Source organism: Lactuca sativa, chromosome 5, assembly GCF_002870075.4.
Source record: "Lactuca sativa cultivar Salinas chromosome 5, Lsat_Salinas_v11, whole genome shotgun sequence".
In the NCBI taxonomy this organism is placed as follows: domain Eukaryota; kingdom Viridiplantae; phylum Streptophyta; class Magnoliopsida; order Asterales; family Asteraceae; genus Lactuca; species Lactuca sativa.
In genome coordinates this window covers 343,331,786-343,354,490 of record NC_056627.2, presented here as the reverse complement: position 1 = coordinate 343,354,490, position 22,705 = coordinate 343,331,786, and the positions used below count along the sequence as shown (strand labels likewise).

General features: G+C 33.9%; 2 protein-coding genes across 2 annotated transcripts; both read left to right on the top strand.

The window, feature by feature from the left end:
• The first annotated feature begins 1,440 nt into the window (after positions 1–1,440).
• On the top strand, positions 1,441–1,863 carry LOC122197957 (secreted RxLR effector protein 161-like). The gene has a single exon (XM_042902173.1). The coding sequence runs from the start codon at positions 1,441–1,443 to the stop codon at positions 1,861–1,863; it is 423 nt and encodes a 140-aa protein (XP_042758107.1).
• A 3,032-nt stretch (positions 1,864–4,895) lies between these two features.
• LOC111916510 (proliferating cell nuclear antigen) lies at positions 4,896–6,425 on the top strand. Its single transcript, XM_023912174.3, has 4 exons — positions 4,896–5,317; positions 5,618–5,770; positions 5,854–5,951; positions 6,035–6,425. The coding sequence occupies exons 1-4, from the start codon at positions 4,999–5,001 to the stop codon at positions 6,257–6,259; spliced, it is 795 nt and encodes a 264-aa protein (XP_023767942.1). The 5' UTR covers positions 4,896–4,998; the 3' UTR covers positions 6,260–6,425.
• The last annotated feature ends 16,280 nt before the right edge of the window (positions 6,426–22,705 follow it).

Below are 22,705 nucleotides of genomic sequence, written 5' to 3'. Positions count from 1 at the left end.
TGTTAAATGGGTCTATAAGACCAAGGTGATGAAGATGGGAGCATAAATAAGTATAAAGCTCTCTTGGTGATAAAAGGATATGCTCATAAGAAAGGAACCAACTATTGTGAGGTATTTTCACCAGTGGCTAAGTGGGATACTATTCGTACAATTTTGGTTGTAGCATCGTAAAGAGGTTGGGCAATTTTTCAATTTGATGTTAAGAGCGCTTTCCTTCACGGTGAACTCAAGGAGTTAGTATTTGTTGAACAATCCCGGGGATTCATTGAAAAGGTAGAAGAAACCAAACTCTATAAACTAAAAAAGGCTCTTTATGGATTAAAACAAGCCCTTAGAGCTAGGGCTGACAAAATTATACCATAGAAAACCAACCAACATGTTACCAACCGAACCAAGAAACTTGGTAGCCAACATGTTTGGTTGGTAGTACCATACCAATTGATCAATGTTGGTACGGTAATGGTACACAAATTGGAATACCATGGTAATACCGTACCAACCAATTCATTTGATATATATATATATATATATATATATATATATATATATATATATATATATATTTCAACCGTTATTTGTATTTAGTGTTTACTATTTTAATAACATTATATTAGTCATTTGGTCGTGTTGGTCAATAGTTATTACCACGTTAAAGCGCAATATTAAAACGTTACTTCAGTAGAACTCTTTTGTAAACTAAAAGAACTATGTAACTAATTTATATACTACACATCAAAACCCTGATGTCTTTGCTTATTTTTTAATATTATAATAGAAAATTAAAAGAAGTTGGTATATACCATTATCAATTTGTACCAACCGAACTTGTTGGTAGCCAAATAAATTGGTACCAAGTATACTTGGTACGGTACCGGTAGCAATTTTTTTATACCAATTATAGTTGGTACGGTACACGGTTTACAGAAAAATGAATTGGTACCGTACCAATTCCACCCCTACTTAGAGCTTGGTTTAATCGGATTAAGAGCTATTTCATTCGGGAGGGTTCAAGGAAAGTAATTTTGACCATACACTATCTGCAAATAAAGTACGGAACAAAATAATCACGGTAAGTTTATATATGGATGATTTAATATTTACAGGAAATGATGTTGTGATGTGTGAAACATTCAAACAATCAATGAAAAAGAATGTGAGATAACAAATTTGACTTAATGAAAATTTTCCTTGGCGTGGAAGTTCAACATCTAGCAGAGGGAATCTATATTAGTAAAAAAATGCCAAATATGTGCTTGAACGTTTCAAGATGTGGGATAACAATTTGTTATAAATCCAATAGTACCATGAAATGTGCTCACTAAAGCATGAATAGGGGAGGAAGTAGACCCAACCATCTATAAAAGCTTGATTGGGAGCTTGATATACCTGACAGTTACAAGGCCTGATATGATGTATGATGTGAGTTTTATGTCTATATTCATGGCTAATCCGAAGGTGGAACATATGGAAGCTGCAAAACGGATTTTGTGTTACGTTAAGGGAACTTATGATTATGGGATGGTGTATGCAAGAGAACCAAAAGGAAAATTGAAGGTATTCACCGAAAACAACTATGCAAGAGACATAGAAGATCAAAGGAGTACACCTAGGTATGTATGTCTACTTAGAAATGCTGCTATTTGTTGGAGCTCTCGGAAACAAGATATCACAACACTATCCTCGACAGAGGTTGAATACGTGGCAGTCACAAACTGTGCCTGTCACTGTGTATGGTTAAAGGGGTTGTTAAAGGAGCTAGAAGAAGTCACTGAAACAATTGAGGTTTGGTGTGACAACATGTCTACAATCAAGCTTGCTAAGAATCCCGTCATGCATAAGAGAACTAAGCACATTGATGTGTAATATCATTACATAAGAAAGCTTCTTGATCAAGAAGTGGTGAAACTTGAGCGCTGCACAACAAAAAATCAAGTGACTGATGTCATGACCAAACCAATTAAAGTTGAAGATTTTGTGAAATTTAGAGAAGAATGTAAACTGGAAGCTTGAAGCTTTTTAGTTTAAGGGATGATATTATTGGGTTATTTTTTTATGTTTTGGGTCTATGTTAATGATGGGCTTTGATTTTGAATTTGTCCAATTTCAATTTAATATTATGTTTTATTGAGTCACTAGTTTGTCTTCCAGTAGTGGGAATAGTCTAAGTTCAGGGGCGGAGCTAGGATTTTGGGATAACGGGGGCTTATATCTTAATAAAAGTTTAAAATATTTTTTATATCAAAATATCATAATAGAGTTTGTAAAATTCACAAAGATATTAAGAAGAAAAAAATTGTCTAGATATATATAGGAACGTATCGATTTTTATTAGTATCACTGATCGGATAGAAATGTGTGTAATACAAAAGAATCGATGGGATGCTTGTTTTTTTATTCATTATTTACCCTATAATTATAATAAACCAAATTATTAATAATAATTAAATTATTATTTACAAGTTACAAAAATTAATATATGTAATAAGAATTAAAATTTATTTCAAGTATTGAAATCTTGTAGATGTAGTTGTGAATCTAAGAACAGTTTCTTAAAACATAACGTTGGACAATCTTAGTTAATCGTCGATTATAAAATCTATTTGCAAACAAATGATAGTGACTAATTAAAATAAATAAGCATATAATGAATAAATAGACATATAATCAATGGCCAATTAAAATATAAGAAATAAGGGTGAAGGCAATAATCTTTAAGTCAGACGTATACAATTTTCACCGTTAATTTTATTTATATATGATAATCATTTATTTTTTAAAAAATTGGGAGGGGCTCATTATTAATAAGTAATAGATATGGGCTCATTTTAAACATAATATATTAGAACTTTCAAAGAGATCAAGGGGGGCAAAGCATCCGGCAACTCCTTATTCTCTCCGCCACTGTCTAAGTTGTTTTTGATTGAGTCTTTAGGCCTGTTGCGAAGTTTAGGGATGAACGTTGTAAGCTAGAGTATAAGTTGCGTCTCTACTTATTTAAATTGTTTAGTCAATGAATAAAGTGTGTTTGTTTACAAGTTCTGTGTTATCATTTGATATCTTCAGCCTAAAACCCCGAAAAGGAAAAGCAACCACAAAATACATGATACAATAATGTATATGTTAAAATGTTAAAGATCAATATATTTGAAGTTTGAACATGAAATTCTTATGTCTGACCTTTTAAAAAAACATTCTAAACTTATATTGATTAAATGTATAGTCACATAGTGAGAGAAAATAAGTATACACAGTTTTCACATCTCTTTATTTTCGAAAACAACATATAAAAATATAATTATTAAAATAAAATTTCATGTTTTTATTATTAGAAAACATTTTAAACGTACTCAAATGTGTGTTATTGTCGGTAAAGATATTTAAGTTGTCATCAAAGTTAAGTACGAGACGTTAAGACGCCAAATTGACGTGTTTTCATTTTTGCCGAAACATTTAATAGTAAAAAAAAAAGAAATTAAACGGTGGAGATTATATCACGTAAGCTAGCAAGGTGCTAGAAAAGTTACAAAGTACAAATTAAATTGAGAAAATACACCATTCCAACAAATTCAACAAAAAAATCTAGCGATATGCTTAATCCATTTATAAAAAATGAATTGATTCTAATCGTCCGTCTTCAAAGAATTGTTTGTCATGTTGTTGAATATACGGTTGTTTCTTGTTTTCGATAGAGCCCACGACACTGAATGCAACAATGCCAACAAAAGTTTTATGGATTAGAGCCCATATGAAAATCTTAGATCCACTGATCCACCACTATAGTTTACGGTTGTAACTATACCTTATCCACAAGAAATAGAAGTTTTACTAATTATAATATTGTATTTATTTAATATGTAATGTAACAAGCCCTTCGATACGTAAAATTGTGTGCTTTTTTTATATACTAAATAGATAAAATTTTGATCATATGATTAAAAATGATATTGTTCTATTCAATGATTAAAGAAGTGTATATATTATATGAATGTTTAATATTTGGATTGGAATATAGAAAACCAAAAACCTAAAATTGGATTCCGTTATGATTTTGGTATATCCTATACAAAATCAGATAGAAAACTTATTTCCATATGTTTCATAAATTATACTTATATCAACATCGATATATAGACATATAGTGGTGGTCATCCCAATAAACCCTTACTTCGATATTAATAACTCTAAATCAAAGCCAAATAACCACATAATGCAACCTTATTTGGAACGCGACGAATATGTCAAAACATCCCACCATATATATGACATTCATGACTCTACCACCAGAGCATGCGCATCCCACAACTTAATTCCTGATTAAATATGAAAAAATGATAATCCAATGTATGAACAAACAAACATTATAAATACCTTAACCGTAGGAGGTATAAACAAACAAGAAATTACCCCAGATTGTCTTTATCATTTTTACACACTATCGTGAGTATACTACGTTAATTTGGATGTTAGAATGTAGTCTCAAGACACCCCGGATTATGGTTGATCATAATATTTCTTTGTGATAAATATGTCTTTGATCGAATGGTTCAAGAAAACTCCAAAGCTCTATCTACATCATCCATCTGTAATTTTCTACCTCCAATATATTTTTGCATCAATATTATGTTTAGATCGAAATATACAATGTTATAAATTTTCAATTATATCAAATTGATATGAAATTCAACATTTATAATTGAACCAAATCAAATTAAAAATTGTTGTTTTCGAACCCATAAAATACGAGAAACATATCAGACCAAAAGCCCAAGACTCAAAAGCCCATTAAATTAAGGCGGGAATAAAAGGCTTTTAGTTTTTTCAATCGTCCCGCCAATAAGCGTTTGGCTTCCCTCGTAAGCTGTTTCCCCCCTAATATATAAACCCCAAACACCTCAATATCTCATATTCGTCAAAATTCCCCAATTTTTCGTGTCTTTCAAAACCTAGCTCTAATTTTCTTTTTAGAATCTCTAGATTTCCATCCTTTTCAGTTGAAAAATGTTGGAGCTAAGGTTAGTTCAGGGGAGTCTCTTGAAGAAGGTGATGGAATCGATCAAAGATCTGGTAAACGACGCCAATTTCGACTGCTCAGCCACCGGATTTTCGCTCCAGGCGATGGACTCGAGTCACGTGGCGTTGGTCTCTCTTCTTCTTAGATCGGAAGGCTTCGAACATTACCGTTGTGACCGGAACATTTCCATGGGTATGAATCTGAGTAACATGTCTAAGATGCTAAAGTGCGCTGGAAACGATGATATCATCACTCTAAAGGCTGACGATGGCAGTGATACCGTTACCTTCATGTTTGAAAGCCCCAGTAAGTGCATCCATTTTATTTTCAAGCTATATAACGTTAATTGAGGTTTGGAATGGGCGTACTTGTGGTTTTAGATCCTGACAGTGTATATGATCCTTTACGAGTCTTCTAATTGATGATTATGTTAACATATAGTACCTGTTTGAAGTTCATGTTTAGTTTTGTAAACAATAAGGATTTTATGCCTAGACATAAACACATAATTTGTTGTCAGACCTGAATTTGGGGATTCTATTGTGGTTAAGTATGTTAATCTCTTTACATTTTTATTAATTGATGTTTTTATCTTATGAATTACAGCCCAGGATAAGATTGCTGATTTTGAGATGAAGCTTATGGACATTGATAGTGAGCATCTTGGCATACCTGAAGCAGAGTACCATGCTATTGTTCGGATGCCTTCATCTGAATTTGCAAGAATTTGTAAAGATCTCAGCAGTATTGGCGACACAGGTAACTAGATCTTCACAACAATTGTCTATTAACACCATTAATATCTAAAAAAAATAATCCAATGTTTTGTTTCGTGCTTGTAGTTGTAATCTCCGTGACTAAAGAAGGTGTCAAGTTCTCAACAAGAGGTGATATTGGAACTGCAAATGTTGTATGCAGACAGAATACAACAGTAGATAAGGTAAACACATAACCACATTTACAATTATTTTACTATTTGAATTCAAATGTTTGTTCTAAAATGGTTTTGATGTGTAATTGCAGCCAGAAGAGGCTACTGTGATTGAGATGAATGAACCAGTGTCCTTGACATTTGCATTGCGATATATGAATTCATTCACCAAAGCTACACCACTGTCAAGCACTGTCACACTCAGTCTATCTTCAGAGCTTCCGGTGGTGGTTGAATACAAGATTGCTGAGATGGGCTACATAAGGTTTTATTTGGCTCCTAAGATTGAAGAAGATGATGAAGAGAACAAATCTTGATTTAAAGCTTACAAGTTAATGGTATTGTTTTATCAGTTTCTTTTATGTAAACTTTTTTTTGTAGTTTTGTTCTTTGGGTCATGATCATGATCTTTAGTACCTTTGCCTTATTGATGCTTTTTAGTTAATTATTAATGATGATTAAAATCGATGGTGTTGTTGTCAAGCTGCTTTAGTAGAAGTGGATAAATGGTTGAAACAGTATCTACTATTGTCAGAAAATGCGTTAACGAACCTATTGTCACCATTTAATTTATATATTCTTAATTAAATCATTGGGCAAAATAAAAATTGACATTGTTTCTTTGGTGTAATTACAAAACATAATCAATATAGCTTTTTCATAAAATAAAAAAAGGATACTATGAAATTTTCAAAACATATTCTAATTTTGGACCTGTTAATTAGCTTTATTTAATAGTGTCATTTATTAAAAACTAATAAGGATGCTTGTGTAAGGTGGTGATTTTAATAATTTCACATTTTCAACAACGTTTATGTTTTTTTGGAACCATATTTTCAACATTTATGTTTTTTTGAATGGTGAACAAAATGTTGTTAAAATATAATAAAACAGAAAGACTTATGAACCAAATTACAAGAAGCACTCTAGAATTGAAGAGGCGTTTAAAGCATGCTAACTGATAGAGTTATATTTAGGTTTATGTTTAATCCAATTAAAAGTATTTAAGCTAATATCATTGACTCTAATCAAGATCACCTGCTATCTTTTCTAAAATCAAAACATTTTTTCCCTTCCAAATCATCTGAAGAGTAGTAGTAGCAGTTTTGAGAAACTTTATCAAGTATTCACACGAGTTCTGTTTCCTAACTACAAGAGAAGGACCATGTTGCCAACCAATTCCATAGGACCAAGACAAAACAAAGGAAAAAGAAGAAAACAAGATTAACACAATCCTCATAGCTTCCTAACAAAAGAGGGATAAAAGGAGGTAGACATAGCAATCCCATGTTTATGAAGATTCATTAGAGTAAGAATCTTGTTTTGAGTTAACCTCCAAAATGAAACAATTGACCTTTTAGCTGGGCCCATTTAACTCATTTTAAAAGCTTCATATTGTCCCTTTAGAATGTTTTCCCATCAGATCTTTGATGCATCTAATAGAAAACGCATCTACACCATCGCCTCTTTATATCCATCTGCCGCAACCAGTAGCAAGCCGGAAATCAACAACCTGATTCGATATAGCCAAAAATTGTTGTATTTCCCTCACTCTTTCTTATACGCCTTTGACCAATCCGATGAATAATTCAAGATCTCACCCATTCATAATGTTAATTCTATCAACCACACAACATTTTTTTTCAATTACATATATATTAGGAAAGACATTTTTAAAAGTCATATGACCACACCAACAGTCCTTCCAAAAGAGTTTTGTCCCCATTTCCAACCACTCTCTTAAAAAGATCACCAAATTGAATACCTGTATAGCCCAACTCACCTTTGATCAGCGTTGATTTGTGAATATTCAATCAAACATCTTTAATTGACTTCTTGGCGATTAATCTACTATAAAAAATCATACATTTTTCAATCTTCTCCACCATTTAGCTAAGAGGGCTAAGCTATTTTATGTAAAGTTTACATATTTTGTTGTTATTTTAGTTTTATCTTACATATATACCAAATTTTCTAATTTTGTCTTATACATGGTTGTTATTGTAATTTAATCTTATATGGACTATTTTTGTATATATCCTATTACATAGACTATTTCTGCCATTTTTTATAAATATAAGAACCATTTGGAACATTTGTGAACATTTAAAATAATTTCCGTAAAATTTTCAAACACACTAACTCACTAAGCACATGATTATATATATATATATATATATATATATATATATATATATATATATATATATATATATATATATATATATATATATATATATAGCTCTTAGTTGATTATAATTGAACATACTTTATTGTGTTACATCGAGATTTTGTTCATTTATGTTTGATCATGTATGTTTTAACAAAAAGAGAGGACTATTTTGTTCAATATTTACGTGATTCAGTTAAGGTGATCTATGTCCACAGACAGGAGAGAAGTATTCTTTATTTTAGAGCTCTCAAACAGATGTTACAAGTACAATTTCACATAGATTCGTCTATCACTTTAGAATTACGACTCATCAAATGACTTAGAATTCATCCATATTTATACTTGAGGGATCATGCCTAAAACCCTAATAAGCCAAGCCTATTGGCCCATGAATGGTGTCAATCAATCATAATTCGTCATGCAACATCTTCTGAAACATTCATCCATACCATACAACCTATATGCCAAAAAATAGATGGTAATGATGCAAAGAAACCTCATCAATAAAAACAATTTGGAAAGAGGAATGAGAATGACAATTTAAAATTTGTCATGCTAAAGATTCTCACTGAATCGGTCATCTGATTCATTAAATTACTACATACGAGTCCCTTTAAAGCATACAAACACATCCAAACAATTCAGCCTCCAAAAACCATTCATGAAAATTAGTACATACTTGATTATTCTCATCAATTTTACAACACTAACCATTATTGTAAAAAATCCCAACCAAAGTAGCATAAGGAGAAAAATTACCCATGGCAAACATAACATTTCCTATTCAACCCTCATAAAATACCCCACACAACAATATATATACATGTAGTCCCACCTGCATGTATATATAAATGTCCGAGTAAAAATTGCCCCATCCAACCCTGATAAAACCATTAAAACACAATTGCAACTAAAAGTACAAAAGCTTAAAAACAAATTGTCATAGAAGGTAATGATTTGCAAATAACAATTGAATTTTATAACTTCAGAAATAGATTCACGTTTCAATTTTAGGAATCAACAATTTTGTAGTCCCACCTACTTTGCAAATGAGTTTTTTTAGGTAAGTAACATAAATCCGAAAAATAAAAATAAATAAAAAAACAAATTTGTAAAAGACAAATAAGTTTTTTTTCCACAATTTAACAATTTACCCTAATGAAAAAATGAAAGTAGCATGCTTATTCATATGAACTTCTAGTAAATTAACAACAAAGAGATTAAACACACTTTTTTATTAATAATAAGAAAGCCAATAGGAAAGAGGTGTAAAAGTGTAACATCCTAAAAACCATGACAAAATTTTTTATTTTTATAAAACATTTCCATAAAAAACCATAAGAAATTCAATCAATGTTTTCAAATCAAATCCATAGAATTAGAGTATCAATAAATCTCCCAAAACATTAACTAGTAGGAGGATGTGTACGATCACATATTCGCCTTGTCTTGATCATCTAAAGTATCTGAAAACAATGAAATCAAGAATTGTAAGCCAAAACTTAGTGAGTTCCCCCAAAATACCCCATACAACATGCATGCACATTGGGCCGACAACATCTGACTGGATTCCCACTAAGCTCACAACATAAGACTGGATTGCCCTCCCAGCCCTCAACTTATGATTGGATTGTTCCCGGGTTTGTTGTCTTACAACGCAAAGCAATACCGCCTCAACCTAATCACACTATGTCGACATATGCAAACAGATAAACAATAACCAACAATACATGTAATCATATAGATCTACCAATCTAACAAACCACTACAGTATACCAACATCCTAAACACAAGGACACATACTACAGTACAAAGTATAATGAGAACACCTCGCAACCTAGTAGAAACAACAATGATCACAAATCCTAAAACCATCTGTAGAGGTCACCTATACAACAAACATGAACCACATCTTAAACTACAACCCAAACCCCTAAATTTTACTTAAAGTCAAACTTGGTCAAAAAGTCAACGATCAATGATCAAAGTGTAACATCCCATTTTCGCATTCCAATAAAGTTCAATATAAACCAACGTTTATAAAATTCCGATATATAAAACTTCCGAACCTGACTTTATATGAAGAAGTTACGCTTCTTCGAAGTTTCATAATTAAACCAACATGGCTATATGCATCATAAAATATGAATCAAAGTCAGATTACTTATTAGCCTTAGTGATCTAAAATATAGCTTTAAAAATAAAGTGAGAATTAGCTGATAGAGTTTAAATGAATGCTGTAGATCTCGTCGATAACTACATATGGATATAAAGAACGTCAAAAATAGAGATCATATGAAGAAAATATGATTTTTTTTGAAAATACGTGTGTGTGCGGCGTGCGCCCATAGGAGGTGCGATGCGCTCTGACACTCCACTAGATTTCTGCCACAAGTCACACTCTGCATGGAGCCACGTCACCCATCCAAAAAATTACACGACACACACATACAGGACGCGTGGTGCCCTTTATGATATTTTGGTATAAATAGAGCTTCATCTCTCCATTCGATCTTCATACCCTCCTAAGCTTCGCTCTCGAGTTTCTCTCAAACCTAGCCCCATTTCCCCTTAGTTTTGAGTCCTTAGAGAAGTTCTAAGTCCTCTGAGAGCCCGTCATATGTAACACCCGGGATTTCAGGTATTTTCAAATCCTTCCTTTGGTATTTAAATGTCATTTTGGTCCTTGGAGTTGGTTGGAATTAGCCCTAAGAAGCCCTAGTGGCAAATTGGTAAATTTTGGGGCAGGAGGTGTACATTGAGCGTACATGTGGGTACACTAAGCATACTAGGGCACGCCCTAGTACGCTGGGCGTACGTGTGTCCGAGTGAAAACCCTAATTTTTATGGTTGTGGAGTATTTAAGCATCTTTATGGACCAATTGTTATCATCTTTCCAGCCTCCAAGTCCCTGAGTCGTTTTTGGCAAACCCTAACCCGCATAAGTATGTGTTGAGTTAAGAGTATGTTTCTTGTGTGCTTGAAGAAGAAAGAGTTGCATCCATGTGATTGGGGATTGAAGCAAGCTAGTAGATCTTGGATAATCACTTCATTTAGAAGCTCTAGAAGATAAAAAAGTTGCCACCTTTATGATTGGTTTGTTTGGATCTCATATTGGTAGTTTTTTGGTGTTCTTTTTGTCCCAAAAGTCCCATTGTTATGCATGCTTTTTTTGGACGTGTTGGGCTGTCCTTTCAGACCCTAGGATGGGTTCTAAGACATAAAAATGAGGTCCCTTTAGCTAGTTTGGTTCCATGTCCTTGTAGGAGGTCTTAATGGATTAAGACCATGCATTAAGGACTTTGTAGACATCTAAAGTCTTAAAGTTTGAGACTTTATGATTCTAGAATACATTTGAGTCATGGATCTGGAGTTTGGGCTTAAGTATTTAAGCCATTAAGCACTTATCATGGTTTTGGGCTCTACGATGGTACGCCCCGAGTAGGAAGAAGTACGTCCCGCATACTTGGTCAACGTCCCCACATGCAGTCAATGCGAGGCTTGTGTACGCCTAACGTATGCCATCTGTTGGGCTTTGAGTGTTGGGCCACCTTTTGGGCTTGAATGCTTGGGCCTTTTTGGTCTACCTGAGTATGAGTGTTTTGGGCCAAGGGAAGAGTTAGACCTTAGGATAAGGCCCAATAAGGGGTTTTCCAAATTTGGAAAATTGGGCCAATAATGGGCCTTGAGTAATTTTGGGATTTTAGATCAAGAATTAGGTTTGGGTCTTGGCCCAATTATGGATAGGGTAAAGTGACCATTTACCCTAGGTTTGGTCATTAGTCGAGGATGGTAATTAAATTGTTAATTGGATGTTTATTTGTTGTGATAGTTCAGGATTTTAGTGGGCCAATATCCGGAGGTTTTCTATAAGATTCGTCAGTGTGAGGTGAGTTTTCCTCACTATACTTAGGGGTCGACGACACCAAGGCTGACCCATTGGTTTGATAACCTAGTATTTGTTGATATGCTGAGTATGGATTGGATATGTTATGGGCTTAGGGGTAATCGTGCACCTCTCATATTTTGTTTCATGATTTTGGGATTTCTCTGATGTTGAACTTATTTTGAAAACAATTTATACACAATGATGGTTTTTGGATTTATTTAGAAGTTTAAAATTTCCATGAATTTTATGAATGTTACATCATCTAGTTTCTAGCCGGCTAGAGTTTTGCGAGTGTTATTTCCGAACTTTTGTCAGGAAAATCTCTATACGTTAAGCTACACTTATATCACTTTTAGTGTAACTTATATTTATTGTCATATTCGTTATTATGAACTTACAAATAAGATTTATCAGTAATTCCAGTTATAATGTTGATTGATATACTTATGAGAGAGGTGTCTAGAATGGTAATGATGTCTTGGTTGTTGGATTTCAAAAATGCTAAGCGCTAAAATGGTCCTGCCTCACAACTATCTGACCTAGATAATCCTAATTTGATAGAACGCTTAGTGTTCAATGGGATTAGTGAAAGATCTAGTTTCCATTACCATATTTATCATAAGGATTTATAAATTAAAATATTATCGGTTAATCCTCCTTCAGCATGTTACCTGTCAGTTGGATCGTCATTCGGATTACCCAGATAGCTGTCAATCGTCTAAGTAAATTATCCAAGTGAGTTTTCTAACTATATTATGTGCTCTAGTATATATCCTCATTATGCTAGGATATAATTTCCCTGTAGTATGAAATTAGGCCACTAGATTAATTTAGTTAGTTACCTATCGTGTCAAATTGCTTGTCTGTTATATATATGTATGGATCTATAATGTGGGGAGTTGAGAGCGGCCCAACTTTGTTCTGAAGGTCGATAGACTTAGGCGAACTAGCATTATGCTAAAGGCCAAAGTAAGTACCAACTATATGTTGTAGGCAAAAAGGGCGAACCAACTTCGTGTTGAAGGCCAAGGGCGGACTAACTTCATACTGAAGGCCATTATGTGTATGCATTGTATTTGTATTGTGGGATATGATATTTTAGGGAACTCACTAAGCCTAAAACTTAACCAATTGAATATAAATGTCTCTCAACAACTTCAAATGATACGTACGGAGGGCAAGGCTCGGTTGTACACACGTGCATTCGCAACATGTTTCCGCACAATATAATAATACTCTGATATATTTTAATAAATAAAAATGAAAATTCTGGATTGAAAATCAGCGCATTACAAGTTGGTATCAGATCTTTGGTATGAGCGAATTGGATGACTATCCGTGTGATTCTAGACTCAAACCGAGGATCTGAGTATCTTAACAAATCTTTTCAAGAAAAAAGAACTTTATTCAAAAGAAAATAATACGATGCATACAGTTATCAGAAGCTCAGAAAGGAAAGTGATTCCCAAATATCCATATTATTATGATTGTTGATATATGAAATGTTAGAAAAAATGCTAGTATGTAGGCTAGGGATGTTTTAGGAATTGTTGCTTAGGATTTCCTGATAAATAAGATGTCTTAAAACTTAGAGATTTTCTTCTTATTTGCTGATTAGAACCTATGTTAATATTAATTAGTTATTTGACAAATACGTTAGGTTGCATGCTCCCAAAATTAAATAGTTTTAGATTGCTCGATTTGGCGCTATTTCACAGCTCGTGTATGAGTCTAACCATTGTAATGTTGAATCTTTTAGTCGACAAACTCTTTGATTTTAGAGGCATGTAATCGTATTCGTTTGATAATTTGTTAATATTAGTAGAAGTTCTTCACTGGCTAATAGTAGAGTAAATTGGAAAGGGATCATAGAAAGAGAATCTAAGAAGTTCAATATATGCTTGATATGGCATATATTCGTAAGGTAGGGCATTAATAAAGATGAAAAGTCCTAGTAGAAGTCTAGGAAAACCTGTTGTATGCGCTCATGGGACACATACATATATGGTTAGCGTTTGGGATTGGAAGTGACTTGGAAACTACGAGACAATTTTTAGGATAAGTATAAGTGGGTGTGAGAGGTAGTTGAGGCCTATACTACACGAAGCACATGACTCGCACTTAGATCAAGAAAAGTCACAAAGTTATCGAGGCACTCGTAGTTGATTTGCTTTGTTTGTATCTATCATTATCATCATTTCGGTGATGACTAAGGAAATGCATGTTATTCCGACCTTAGTAGTCATAACGAACCGAGTCTGACTAATATAAATTTGCAAAGTAAGCTCGATGTAGTGTCTGACTTTAGTTAAAAGATTGATGGAGAATACGATCAAAACGATCGACGGAAGTATCATAGTTGTCGTTAAGAAATGCCACCTACCATGATGTGGTTGTACTACATTAGAACATGAAGGAAGGCACCTTCTATGATTAAGTGTTCGGCTCATACAGACAAGATCCTGGTTCGTTATACACCCTTGTGACATGCGATTGAAGGTCACTAGAATATAACCATTGCTATGATTATATGCCGACCTCAATCACAGGAGAACAAATCGGGTTATTACTATGAGAAAGATAAGAGAAATAAAATATATATTAGGTGTTAGATTCACGGAAACAGAGGTTTAGTACTCTAGAACCTTTTTGTAATAAAAGGTTATCAAAATAAGTGGTAATGAGTCCTATTTACAGAATGTTGACCACACGTCATGAAGTAGAGCGCTTGGAATTTTCAATGACAACAGATACCTACATGATTGGATTGCAATTTGAAATCTTATAGACCTTCCTAGAAGAATTACCCGATACCATTAAACGAGTCACGTATGGGTTGATCGTTAGGGTTAAGGAGCGGATTCTTCCATTTAAACTATTGATGAAATGGTAAGGCTTGGTCAAGAAGGGGAGCTCGAAAAGAGGAAGCAAGTACAAGACCCAGCTCTGCCAACAACAGCCAAAAGATTTAAGCATGCCAACTCAACGCCTAAAGGACATGGGGACCCTCAGTGTAGCAAGTGTAGGAAGTCTCATGAGGAAGCTTGACGTGCTTTGGTATGCTTCAGGTGCATCGAGGAAGTACATTATAGTCGAGAATGTAAGTAGGAAACACATGGAGTGCACGTTTGTTTCCACTGCAACTAGAAGGCCCATATCAAGGCCAATTGTCCTCTTCTAAAACCAACAAGTGCAATGCAGGCTCTAACACCTGTAAATTTTAGGTTAACCAATGGATGCCTAAAGGAAAAGGAACCCACAACCAATGAAGGATTTGTGTTGTTTCCTATTAAGGAAGAATGAGTGACACCAATAGGAAGTGTTTAATAGTATGTTACTATATATGTTTTTGGTACGTAGGTATTAGTATGTAACCCAACAATCATTGTTATTTGTTGTAAAATTTTATTACGCAATAAAATGCCTTTTCTCATTCTCGTGCATTAGTGCATTTTAGAAAAACATTATCCTTGTCATGACCTTATTCTGTTTTGGTCATGTTATGTAGAAGGATCATTTACGGAAGGCACAATTAGTAATACTATGATGGGAATGCCAAAGGTCATTGGAAATGACAACCATGAGTTTCTTCAAAGTCAAAATGAGACACAAATGACATAGGATGAGCTAGCTTAAGTTACAAGTAGCAGCAAATGATGGGTCGAACCAAATTGGGGGAGAACCGAACCTTAAGGAGAAAGGACGAAGGGTAGTTCAACTTTCAATTTCGACATCAAGGCCAGGAGAGTAGCAACACGAGTGGGTGGAGATAGTTTCTTTTTAGGGTAACAGAAGAATGAAGTCTTCTATTAGATTACCAATAGACTATGAGTTTCTCGCTTCTCAAGGAAATATTGGTATTTCCCTATAAGCATTTGATAGGATTTAGAATTTTTTTAGACTCTCAGGTACAATCCAGATAGACAAGAGAACCATATAGGTTTGTATCTTCGAGGATGTAGGATTTATCCTCATAGCAGAGGATCATAAATTCAATAAGTATCATAGTTTTCCATAGAGAATGCCAAATACTTAAGGGATACACTAGGCTTAGGGATTTGATTTCAACCATTATGAGAAATTAGTTAACCCATTCCAAAGGATTTTAGTAGTAGGATCAACATCAAGGGATAGAGTGTTTTCGTAAGTATGATTAGAGACACATATGAGGATATCGTTTGAAAAGGACTATGCCCATTAAGCATATAATAATACATCAGTGTTAAAAGCTTGTTGTAGTATTAGAATATACATCCGTGAAGACGCCCTATCAAGTGTCAATAAAAGATGGACATACAATGAAAAGATCTAAGGATTCCCTTTAAGGTTTAGAACTGCAATATGAAGGTAGAATATTGTCGATGACTTGTTTAAGTTTTCAAGATGCAAGTTTTCGGTTGGCGATAGAGAACACTAATGAATCGTAGGTGAGTGGCATAAACTCCTATAACTCGTTTGTTTAAGTTAAGAGTCACATGAGATGTATCGTCGTGTGCAACTGCTTATGTGACATTGGTATTCGGGTGAGCTATGTAATCGGTTTAATTATTTCTTTAGACAATAAGCATAAGAACTAATATAAAACTAGGATAGGACAATTTAGGACGAAAAAAAGACTTTAGTGTTTCGACAATATAGATTAAGAAACTCGAATCGATTGTAGTCTCAAAAGTTTAGAAAACAAAGATCGGTGGGTATCAAGGAAGAATGAAGACTGGGTTCCTTTAAGGACAGTCATATATAGTTGTGAGTCTTTAAAACCATTAAAGGGTTGATCATGAGTCTTCAGCCCCGATGAGGCCGAAGAAAAGAATGATCTGGCATTGAAATCCCAATAATTAATAGGGATACAACATATAATGATCAGGCATAAGAACAAATTGGTCTAAGAATAGTTAGATCCTTGCAAGAAGGTTATTGGTAGTCTAGAATCCATTATAATCCAATAGGTTGGAAGATAAGCAAACCTTATAATGAGTCTGTCACCAATATTAAAGTATTAATTCGAGTGTTTTGAAGCTAATAAACCCGTTATAGTAATTTTGGTTAAAATTCAGGATGTTGGAACACCTAAAATAGGTTAGAATGTTGTTTGTAATATAGATTCATGTGTATTTTAAGGATATGTCATAATCCTTTTAGAGGCATGTTCCTGAAAATGGATTTCGTTAGGGTGTCGTAGACAAATTTCCTTATTTCATCACTTCATAACAAGTCAAATGTGTCGATATTTCATGTCTAAATAAGATTCTCGAAGTCTAGACCGACAAGTTCCCAGTTTTAGAAGATTTTAGGATAAGTTTGGAAGTACGTCTTAGGTAGAAAACAAAGTACTATGCATAAATGAATGCAGGAAGACGAATTCGATGCAGCAACACCGACTAGATCTAAGTGAAACCCCTATAAATTAGTGTGCAGACATTATCCTAATGTGCATTAGCCCATTTTAGACAAACATTATCCTTGTCATGACCTTATTCTGTTTTGGTCATGTTATGTAGAAGGATCATTTACGAAAGGCACAATTAGTAATACTATGATGGGAATGCCAAAGGTCATTGGAAATGACAACCATGAGTTTCTTCAAAGTCAAAATGAGACACAAATGACATAGGATGAGCTAGCTTAAGTTACAAGTAGCAGCAAATGATGGGTCGAACCTAATTAGGGGAGAACCGAACCTTAAGGAGAAAGGACGAAGGGTAGTTCAACTTTCAATTTCGACATCAAGGCCGGGAGAGTAGCAACACGAGTGGGTGGAGATAGTTAGTTTCTTTTTAGGGTAACAGAAGAATGAAGTCTTCTATTAGATTACCCATAGACTATGAGTTTCTCGTTTCTCAAGGAAAGATTGGTATTTCCTTCTAAGCATTTGATAGGATTTAGAATATTTTTTTAGACTCTCAGGTACAACCTAGATAGACAAGAGAACCATATAGGTTTGTATCTTCGAGGATGTAGGATTTATCCTCATAGCAGAGGATCAGAAATTCAATAAGTATCATAGTTTTCCATAGAGAGTGCCAAATACTTAAGGGATACATCAGACTTAGGGATTTGATTTCAACCATTATGAGAAATTAGTTAACCCATTCCAAAGGATTTTAGTAGGATCTGTTGGGTTTTGAGCATTCTAACACTCCTAAGGTGTACATGCAACCCTAAATACCTTGGATCTATGTTTTCTCTATTATACATGCAAATATGAATATTCCAAGGTATTACCCTTTCTAACATACAATCTATGATACTTGGGTATTAAAACAAGTTAGAATACATACCTTGTTGTTATAACTTGTCTTCATGAAGCTTGAGTGCCTAGTGCCCCAAGTGTGACACGTCAAATGGTTCACACAACACCATTAACACTTGGAATAACCTTGAGAATAAGGATACTTTGGTTCTCTCTAGTGAAATCGGCCTTGCCCTTTTGTGTACACACACTACTCCAATTTCACCAACCAAGGACATCTTTATATAGTGTGGACATTAGGGTTAAACCCTAATACCCATGACCTTTCATTTCATATGATCCATGGGTTAAACACTCCATGGACTATCCATGAAAGCTTAGCCCAACCTAAATGAACTTGGCCCATCACACACATATATCTTAGAGTCCATATTTAATTAGTTCCTTTTGATCACTTAATTAATTACAAATTAATTCTTGATCAATACTAATTAAATAATATGATTATATATTAATATGTTAGAACTTATAATATATTAATATAAATCACTAGTATCCTTTTTCCTTATCTTGTCAATCCAATTGTCCCGATGCCATGCAACCCAAATGGACCATGCCGGGTCGGGTCAAGTCTTACCAATTATAGTTATGGACTTAGACATTAATCCAACAGTCTCCCAATTGGATAAGTCTAAAACTATTATTGCAAGTATGACTTCATAACCCGACTAGCAATCGTAGCTCTCAAAAGCTTCTGTCGAACTCTGACCTTGCCAATGAACTCTGACCTTTGTCAATGACTTGTCCATTAGATAAGGGATCATATATTCCTCCATTCTAGATATCATATGAACTGAGACATGGATTATAAATCATTCTCTCTATCCATTTGTTGTCTCCTGATTTCCGATTTATGATGACTGACTGATTGAACAGATCAAATCAATCCTGCCTTGGCCAAGCACTCACATGTATCATTATTAAATCATCTAGGGGCCCACACATATCGCTTTTATCCCGAAGGTAAAAGGAATGGATAAACTTCGACTCATATGGCTTGTTCTACTACTTGTTGAATCATACACAAAGGCACATTTTATAACATCGAGTTACCAATGCGTTTTCGTGCAATCAATGTATAACCAACTCATAGTAACAACTCATATCTCTAGGTTTGAAGAATATAAGATATTATCGTCTCATGATCACTCGTGATAAAATCCATGAAGTGATTCCAATGAGCGCGGGTGGAATCCAATACTCAGAACTTATGAGCACTCATGAGTGTTGTAGTACCACTTTGTCTAACATCTTAGACCTCTACAAGCCAACCCATGACAGTCTTGATTCATATCTACTTCCAACATATGACCGACTGTGGATGGTTTGAATAACTTAGTCATTCAGGAAAAACGACCTAGTTATTCTAGAAGTTAAAACATGCAAAGTGAAACACAAGAATAATCGAATCCAATATGGTCACAAAACTTATGAATATAAATAAAACACCTTTTATTTATCACCATATTTATTACACATTATTCATTGTATACTGTTTCAAACTATTAAATTTATACTTGAATTAAAAACACTAGTTGTCCCATGCTCCAAGCATGTACACTATGTTTTTCTAAACAATAGATTTGCCATACACCAAGTATACACTCTATGTTCGTCTATGATCCTTACTTTGTGAACTAGATCGATTGAACATAATTTCAATGATTCTCTTCTCACAATCCCAAATCCTTACTGCAAATGCAAGAATTCCAAACTCCTGTCATTTACCTAAATCTGTTAGATTCTAAACTTATATGCATTGATCCTCTTGTAATGATTATGCACAAAGTCACAAAGACTTTTCAATAGACATTACAGAGTATTCCAATGGAGATCAACTCCTTGGAAACATCCTTCTTGCATTAAGTTTCCTAATCTTACACGGATTTATTGAACAACTTCCACATTCCCATATTCCCATTTTGACTATCACTTCTGAACAAGAGTTGCCTCTTTTCAGAATATGTCAATATGGTCCTTCCAAAAATTAACACTATACTTCCAACTGCCCCTGAGCAACCAATCTTTGGTAAACCTTAGATTGTCCTCGACAATTTCTTTATCCTTTTAGTCATATCCAAATCTAGACCTTTTCCCTTGTTAATGCCCCAAGCATTTGGAAAATTTTAGAAAGGGTGAATATAGCACATGTAATCGATCCTATATCCGAAGCATATGGGACACGATTCATGATGTCTCACATAAAGACTAAACCAGTCATTTGCTATAAAATTTCCATTTCAATTTGCCAAGTTCTCATAATTCAGATTATGAAAAGGGATGTCGTAATCATAATCAAATTTTCGAACGCAAATAATGGACCCATATATAGAATTTCCTTATGTTGAGCCATTCCAACATAACATTCATATATATACTCGACTAAATTTGATTAAAATCTCACGGTCTAAGCTTATATATTTGAGATGAAGTATAATTTCCTCTCCCTTAATTATAGCAAAACAACTTTTCCCAGTTGAAACCTTTTGTTTTCAATAATTAACATTGCTAACTTGCAACCTTTATCATAATTATCATGATCCCACTAACATTATGATTATTAGCAATACACTCATGCTCCCACTAGCTTTGACATGTACTCAGAAATTAGCTGGACTTCTAGAAATAATACTTTATTGACTTTCTTACCATAGTTCAGACTTCTTATACGAAATGCTTTGATAGAACTTTATCAAATTCATACACCTTTCCTTAGATAGCACACATGTGTGTCTAAACAATTTCAGAACTATGAAAAGGGATACCGTAATCATAGTCTCAATTGTTTAGACCTTTTTCCATCTGCTTCAAATCTACTTGGTGGAAGTGTTTCCTCACCATCATTTTCATGAATCGGAGAGAAACCTTATGACCCTTAGATTTTATGGTGTATGTGTTCTTATCCATGTGAATTGTCAAAACCATAGTCACAAGACAAAGATAATGATAAATCTAAACTCATATGGACTGAACTCGATCTGAATTCCTTGCCACCTGGTAGCTCAAGGGCCTGCCATTGCTTCCAAGTTGGTATGCAACCAATTGAGAACTCTAAGAACTCATATGTAAAGCCAACTTTAATTGGAATGGGCATAGAAATAGAAATATGTCAACACGATAGGTTATAAACCTCACGTCGTGTGCTAGTGTTAAACTATAGGTTTTTATTCTTGATTAGATTTTGAAATACTTTTCAGGATCTTTAAGACTCCCACTGTCCTCTTGACATATAAGACTATCTTGCAAAATATTCAAGAGATAGTGCGGATTCTTTATCAAGACAAACACTTCACACAACTGGCATAAGTTGGTCTTTGTTTTATCCAAAACATCACAACTTACCAATTTCAAATGTAAATGAGTAGGACACTTTTACTCTTACATTTGACAAGTGTTTTTAAACCTTTCTTTAAGATAAGTCACTCAACTCACAGTCTTGGAGTATGACTCTAAGACTTGTTTTGGAACGAAGTATGATTCATCTTCTTGATTTAACCATTTCAGCAATCCGTGTTTCCTCTTCTTAGCCATATGAATGCACTAAGATGTATTTAGAGGAGTAATTGTGATATGATTTCTAAATCATTAAGATGATCACAAAAACTAATACTAAAGTACTCTCCCATCTTTTCATATATGAGAAACTTTTATCCTTCTATCTAATTTGATTCTTCTCATTCGTTCTGCCATACACTAAAATTTTTCCAATGCTTCAGAATTATACTTAAGCTTGTAAGTATAAGCACTTTTACTAAACTTTAGTAAATCATGAAGAATAGTCTTATCGTTCTTTTGTGGTGGACTTGACCAGTGCACAAGAATGTGTACTCGATCCCTTAGTCCTTCACTTGATTCACTTAAACATGTAAACAAGGAATTAGTCTTAATTTTCCAAAGATGAAAATTCTCATTCATCATACAACTTGCATGATTCCAAGTTTCTATCCAACCAAAACTTGGGTGATGAGAATCTTTCCTTGTTTGGTAAATTTAGACACTACCACAAATGAAAGAATCAAATCCACTTCCAATATTGATATCAATGGAATCATATAAACAACAATTTTTCACAAATGCCATTGTAAGGATACTTAGAATAAATAAAACCAAAAAACTTTGTGGAAAACTTATCCTTACAATGCAAAAGCATATGAAAAACTTGTTGTTATCTATTCCTAAGCAATATTACATAACTCCTAAGTAACAACTCAAAATTCTGATCACCGAACCATGCAATTGAAATCCATCTTCGCGATCAAAATCAAGATATACTTCCTTCTTCACCTTTCTTTGATTCTTAAAACATCAATATGTGACCCAGTCAAATCATGTAATAAGAATCTCAGAATAGAAACTTAATAGAGTTTGATAGTGGACTTTATCTGAAGTAGAGTCAAACTTATTGACTTCACCAACCTTATGATCTTTCAGGTAAATTTGGCAGCTTC